At 41.6% G+C, this 7,466-nt stretch overlaps 1 protein-coding gene across 6 annotated transcripts in view; it reads right to left on the bottom strand.

Annotated features, from left to right (window-relative positions):
- ARHGAP12 (Rho GTPase activating protein 12) overlaps positions 1 to 7,466 on the bottom strand; it is a 183,643-nt gene that overhangs the window by 66,912 nt on the left and 109,265 nt on the right. For all 6 annotated transcript variants that reach the window (XM_019508204.1, XM_019508201.1, XM_019508205.1 and 3 more), the window contains one exon: positions 257 to 382. In XM_019508204.1, coding sequence (XP_019363749.1) covers positions 257 to 382 — 126 coding nt within the window. The remainder of the gene's footprint in view (positions 1 to 256; positions 383 to 7,466) is intronic.

The following is a 7,466-nucleotide window of genomic DNA, read 5'->3' as shown; positions in this document are numbered from 1 at the left end:
GATTTAAGGAAACAGTTCTGAGTAAAAAGTATAAATCAGTGAATGTAAGAAAATAGATTTGGATTAAAAATAAAAGATAACAGGTTAAGAAATTACCCATGGTTTTACTGAAAATATATACTCAGTATATGATATACAACATAAAAGGGGAAAAAAAAAATCACCAAATAAATCCTTTAGAAATCAGTGTATTTCATATGTTTCAAAAACCAGAAAATAGTCATTCATTTTATCATGCTCTTTTGCTCACTCCTACCTTATCATTGGTGTCCAATACAATTGTGCTGTGCCTCCACTTTGTTAAAACTATTGGCTCTTGTAGCCTCCTGTCCAGACTCCTACTCTTAATTATTTCTCTTTGCTGCTGTGGCGAAGCATTATACTAAAGAGGAGAAAAATCACACTATGACCAGGGTAAATTTTATATCAGCACAAAATCCATAGAATTCATCAATGTACACTAACAGTACAACATACTGAAACATTGAATTTAGCAAGAAAAAAACCCTTTTTCTATTGCCTATATTGTTTTGAAGGACAGGGTGTTGTCTGCTCTAAAGCAGGGGTCAGCAACCTGTGGGTCAGATCCAGCCTGCAGAGCCAGGGGACTTTCTGTGGCATTTTGGCAGTGAGAAGCAGTAGTGGTGGCAGAGCTGCCACGTGGTGAGGAGGAGAGGGTGATAACTGAGGTGCAGGCCAGGTTGGAAGAGGCCTGCACTTGGAGCTAAAGTCTGATAAAGCAGCACCCCTGCCTTTCCCAGCTTTGAAACATGGCTGAACCCTGCCCTAAGGCATCATACAGAAGCTGGCTTGATAAAACAATACTTGTACTGCCAGGCATATGTTCAATTTCTAATCCCAGATTTACTGCCTGCCTCTCAGCAAGTAGAAATAAACTAGATTGTAACCTTCCTCTCCACAATGTTAGTAGTATTACAGTCTGCTCAGCTCTTGTATAACAGTGGTATGCCAGGTCATCCTACAGCAGTCCTCTGGATTAATAGCTGCAATAGATTCTGGAGGACATAATATGCAACTTTACTTAGCCACAGGGTTGATGGATGAGAGAAGAAATGATACCAAAATGTGGTCTATTCTGAGAGCAAGCCTTATTTCATAGTACTGGAAAGACAATAACTTGTGGGCTCAGGAAGGACTTGTGCCACATTTGGCTATGAAAAAAAAAAGATAAATATATATATGAGTAAAAAGTTAAGGTGCTGGAGCTGTAAGAGCAAAAAAAAAAAATGGCAATCACTGCATCAAAACAAATTAATAGTCAATTTAGTCCCATACCCTGAGTGTCCAAGGCTTCATAAACAAACAAAAGCAGAAAACCCATAAGCAGGGTCCTGCACAATCCTAAGTGTTGTAGCACGCTCACCATCTCTTAAATAGCAGTGCTAGATGGTATGCACAAAAATGTGCGGAGCATCATTAAAAAATTATACAACTATTTCAATCAAACATTTGCACTACAATATAAACACCAAAAAGATAAACTTTTAAAGATTTAAAAAAGAAATCTCATTTGAAATTTCTTTTCAGGGCAATGTTGAAAAAAATAGAATGTGTTCTCAACCCACAGCTTTTGTTGATTTATTTCACAAGGGAATGTGACCTACTAAGTCGGGCAATGTGAAAGAGGTTCAACGCCTAAAGTTTTACTAAAATGTGAACTGGGGATAAGAGCTCTCTCTCAAAGTGCTTTGAGATCTATTGATAGAATGCACTATTTAAGGGCCAGATGATATTATTCTTAATTCTATAAAACATTTCATTCTGGTGCCTCAGGTTTTACATGTGTAAAATGGGGAGGATAATCAATACCCTTACTAAAATGTGTTAAGGTGTACTAATACAAAATTAAATTAATGTAATGTGACATGCTGAATTACACTGTGACCCAAAGTAAACATAATTGTAACTGCTATAGCAGAAACCATGCTTGTGGTAGCAGTTTTCCATCTTACTCTACAGAGTTTGTGCTCCAATAAAAAAAAACAAAACACAATAGTAAGAAACTTCGAAAACAAATAATGGCTCACTAAAACAGTTGAACTTGCATCACATGAAAGATGTCCAGAGGAGGGCCACCCACATGATCCGGAGACAACAGAGCAGACCCTGCATTGAAAGACTGCAGGACCTAAACCTGTTCAGCCTTCACAAGAGAAGGCTGAGGGGAGACCTGGTGACTGTCTATAAACTCACTAGGGGGGACCAGAAGGGTTTGGGGGAAGACACTGTTTCCCCTGGCACCCCCTGACATGACAAGGAACAATGGACACAAATTACTGGAGAGTAGGTTTAGATTAGACATCCACAAGAACTACTTCATAGTTAGGGCGGCTAGGAGCTGGAACCAACTTCCAAGGGAAGTGGTGCTGGCTCCTACCCTGGGGATCTTTAAGAAGTGGCTTGATGACTACCTGGCTGGACTCATTTGAGTCCAGTCTTTTCTCCCGCCCAGGCGGGGGGTGGGGGTGGGCTTGAAGATCTACAAGGTCCCTTCCGACCCTACTTCTATGATTCTATGTTACATTAGTACTAGAATGATACTGAATTCAGGAGCTGAATAAATTATAATGTGCCATAAACCTGATATCTATGTTTAGTCCTTGGTTCTTAGTGTCCAGCCACCTAATAAATTGCTGTACCCAAGTTCACCTTTTAAAGGTGTTGGGTACATTTCCCTTGAGCACAAGGTCAGAGAGGGAGTGGTTGTTTTGTGAAAATTGTGCTCCTAATGGGGAGGGGTATATACTTGTGTGCATGCGCGTGTGCATGCCCATGCTTTATATTTTTTTTGTGAGAGTACATTCTGGTGTGCAATTGTTGTTTAATTTCAGTTTCACTCACATAATTGTCATGAAAGCAATTGTTGCATTGGTTCAGGTCTACCCATGGGCCTACCATATTCATGGCAGAAGTGGGCTGCAGGGCAGCTCCTTTAATCTTGCAGGTTCCCCTGCATTGGCAGAGGGGTCCCACTACTTGCTCCCGATTGGCAGGGAGACAAAAACTCCAGCTTTAAATATGGCATTGTTTTTACCCCCCAGCTTGTTGACAACAACCAGCAGGGCCACCAGGGCCACTCAGCCAATCAGCAACAGTGTGGGAAGGGGGCATGTAGGGGAATCTGCAAGATTAAAGGAGGCACCTCACAACCCACTTCCACTGTGAATTCGGTAGGGCCCTAGTTATATCACATTTTGGGACAAATACATGTAGGAATCAAGGATTCTGATGGAATTTTTTTATTGGGGGGAGGCAGAGTGAAGCCTAGGGGTGCATGGGGCCCAGGGCATATCAGCCTGTGTAGGGGAGGGAGGGGTTGGTGAGCAGCCAGAGTACGAAGCCGGTGGTATGAAGGGGCCACGTGGAGTGGTGGCACCCTCGGGGCCTGTATGACACTGTCCATGGGACCCCCAAAGCACAGGGCACAGGGCAGTTGCTCTGATTCCCCACCCTTCCCCACCCAGGGGACAGATCTGGGTGGGGGTATTGATAGTAGTGGCAGGAGAGGTATGGTAACAGATTAGGCATTTATTGCCAAGACAAGTCTGCATTTCACTTGAGGTCTGTTAGGTAGGAGAGAGTTTGCCTCTGATACACAGGAATCCTGGTTTTCTCTGTTAAGAAATCCAAAATTCTGTAATAAAAAAAAAAAACCTCACAAAATTCTTTGATAAAAACCTCCAAAATCCATATTTTATCACAGTTAAAATGAAATGCTACTATATATATATATATAGGTATCAGTCAAACACCATTTTATAAACATAGTTAAAATTTTAAAGCAATTTGGAAGCCTACCAGTGCCCTCTCTACATTGTTTCCTGCTAATCTGGCTCCTTCCCCTCCCCCCTGTGCCATAGGATCCCCTCATGTCTTTACTCTCCTGTTCTAAGCCTCCACCCCGCCTCCCCCACATCAGTTCTCCCCCCCTGGTTTCTTGCTTTAAAGCTTTTCTCCCTTCTCCTTTAAAGGAAAAAAAAAAAACTGTGATTTTCCACAGAAAATAGGCAATGGAAAAACCTGATCCTCAATGATGAGTTAGGCAAGATTAGAGGGCTGTTTGAGAACTAGAAACAGAGAGTCTGGGAATATTTCTCTCAATATCTGATCTTTGTTGAGTATAAGCTGCAACTGTTTGGTGATTCTTCTGATCAGTTCCAGTGTGGGGTGGCAGGTAACCACAAATGGGATGCAGGCACAGAGAGTTTTCTTTTTGTATTGTAGCAGGCTAGTACAGGGTATTTGAGTAGCTCTATCAAATATATGGTTTATTTCTCTACTGGAGTGTCCTTGTTGTATAAAGGCAGATTTTAGGCTGGTCAAGTGAGCATCAAGTGTTCTCAAAGCAGATGCAGTGGTATTGGAAGGTTGGTTGTAGATAACAGCTTGTTTGGTGTGCTTGGGATGACTGCTGATCTTGTGAACACAGGTACAGTCTGTGAGTTTTATGTATATACTGGTTTGTGGGTGCCATCCCTGATATTAGATTAATGGCACATTATAATTTTTCTAACTCCTGCATTCTTCCCACACAAGGAAGATGAGACTGACCCTCCTCACTTTCAAAAGGCCTTGATCTCCCTGTAATCAGCCTGCAGTGGCTCAGGCCAGAAACCAGGGGGCAGTGGAGCATGCCTCTCTGGACCATAGCCAGCATGGGCTGTGTGTTTGCTTCCTCTTTCTGCTGTCCCCAAGGTCTCTGGGATTTGTAGTCCAGAATCACAGTAACACAACTCTCCAGTGTTGTTAATCACTTCCTCTTTCAGGTGGCTCTAGGATTTGTAATCCACAGTTGCATCCAGTAGAAATTTCAGCAAATTTAGCAACAAGGCAGCTCTCTACTCAGGGGAAGGTAGGTTTAGCCCTCCTCCCTGGCCCTAGACCACAGTTAGGGTTTGGCAGGGGAAGGAGTCCCTCCCTCCTCCCCCACCCCTTCTCTGCTGGAACAGACAGCACAGCACAGGGCTGAAAAGCATGCTGGGGGACTGTGATTTAACTTGAACCAGGAATGGATCTGGGACAGAAGTTTCATAAACTGGTTTGACCCAAATTAGTTAAGTGTAATACTACATTCAACCAGGTTCATCTTAAACCAATTTCAGCCATTTTGAAACTGGTTTATGTATACTGAATTTCTGTTCTGTTACAGGTTTAAACCAGTTTGTGATCACTTAAACTGGCTTATGTGTAACTTCTTTCCCCAGCCTCAATAAAATTGGGTAGTTGTGTGGATAGACAGAGCTTTATGAATTTTCAATCCTGTAGGAGTTGCACATTAGCATGTCAACCTTAACAAAGTTCAATGGTGAGTTCTGTGTAGCCCTCAATTTATTTTCATGTTTAGAAATGAAATTAGTCATTTAGCCTTTCTCCCCACCATTGCTGCTGCAGTATGCTTCATCTCAGTTCACTTACTTGCTATGGAAATACCCACTCTGCAGGCACTTAATCCAAATAGATACTCTCAGAACTTATAGTATCAAAGACAAATATCATATTTCACAAACCAGACAAGAGTCATTATTCTGACATGCATTTCTGCTCCCTCCTACCTTATACTTAGTGTCCAATACAACTGTGCTGTACCTCCACTTTGTTCAAGCTATTAGTTCTTGTAGCCTCCTGTTCAATATTGCAAGTATAACCTAGACCACTTGTAGTGGAACTATGCTTATAGATAATTCCTAGGGTCTAAACACTGCTTTTTAAAGGAAGCTGTTGGGATGAAACATTAGAAAATTATTTCCTGCAAGAGAGAAGTTGGACTGCTGCCTACTGCAGTTACGTTTACTAGCATCATTGCAACTTATATAAGCAGCCTGTATTTGTTTTGATATTTGATTATTTATTTTGAATATATTTTTAAATTACTATACAAGTTCACAGTCAAGGAGAGGTGTGCCAAATTTGAATGAAAAATTAAATTTTGAACTAAATGTTAAGAATTATAACGTGAACAGGACCAGACTGCAGGTAATCTATATTCAGAGGTGCCTTTGATACCATCATAAGCTATCAAGAGTCTCTACTAATCAAACAGACAACTCCATCTCGAAGCAGGAGGGAACTGCAAAGCAGTATGCAAGCCCCATGTTTTACAAACTTATCTGCTAGAGAAGCAAGGGAGCAATAAATAAAAAAAAGTCAGAGAAGCACTGCTGACTGCCTTGTTAAAATTCAGAGGCAAGATGCACTGCTTCTTAGCAGCTTAAATATTTTGCATTGGCAATGCAAACAGCGTAAAGACTGTGTATGTTCTATAAAGGACCATTTATCTGTTTTATATATATTCTTGCAATGTAGGTGTCAAATAAACATCTCTACACTTGAGTGCTTAAACACTTCATTTCCTTTTCATGGCAGAACACATGAAAAAATAGTGGGAATAACTAGGAGAAAATTAGAACAAACTGATAGATCTCTCTGCCAAAGATAAATCTCAGCTTTTAAAACAGCCCAGTACAGGAATCCATTTATTTAAAGACTTTACTGCTGTTGAAGTTCATTTTCTCTATCATACTAATAGAAATAACCATCTTCTTTGAAGTATGGTTTCAAGAAAGATTATTTATTTATGCTTGAGGACAATGCTGCTGTCACAAGCAGTTTATTATACCCCAGGCACTTCCAAGAAGTTTGTTCATTTCTTTCCTAGGAAAGTAAAAAACATTTCTCTCCTGTTACTAGCACCCCAGCACAGAATGTACATAGTTTATATTTATTCAGGCATAGAAAACAGGATTGTCCAACATGTAGACTGCATCTGGCCCCCAAAGAGTTAGCCAGCAGCTCCCAGACTCCTGGCCCACTCCATTACTTTCCTGCCATAGTCTTTGGACCCCACCATCTCCTACTTCTGTTGCCTACTCCCACCCCTGAGGCAGAGCCATTGATTGAAAGAGTTTGCAGCTGCAGGGTTTGGGGGGGAAGTGCCACCATGCAACAGTCCAGCAAGGGGCGGCACACAATGCTACACAGTTTAGCACAGTGAGGATAAGGGGGAGAAGGGATTCATAGATAGAATGAATTATATAGCGTGGTGCCCCCAGCAGTGGCAAGGGCGGACAGTGGCCAATCTCAGGGGGGAATGTGCCCTTGTGCCCCTCCTACGCATTGCCTATGGAACAGTTGCATCACAAATACAGAATGGGGAATGACTGGTTAGGCATTGCTCAGAAAAACCTGGGGGTTACAGTGGACCATAAACTGAATATGAGCCAACAATGTGCTTTTCTTGACAAAAACAAACACCCACCCACAACACACTGGGTTGTATTAACAGAAGTGTCACTTGCAAATCAAGGAAAGTTATTCTTCCACTCTGTGTATGTGTAAGACCTCAGCTGGAGTACTGCATCTGATTTTGGCGCCCACATTTCAAGAAGAATGTGGACAAATTGGAAAGGGTCCAGAGGAGGGTGATAAAAGGATTAAAGGTTTGGGAA

This window comes from Gavialis gangeticus, unplaced genomic scaffold (assembly GCF_001723915.1).
Source record: "Gavialis gangeticus isolate Ggan-Ray unplaced genomic scaffold, GavGan_comp1, whole genome shotgun sequence".
Lineage (NCBI taxonomy): Eukaryota > Metazoa > Chordata > Crocodylia > Gavialidae > Gavialis > Gavialis gangeticus.
This window is presented reverse-complemented; position numbering and strand designations above follow the sequence as displayed.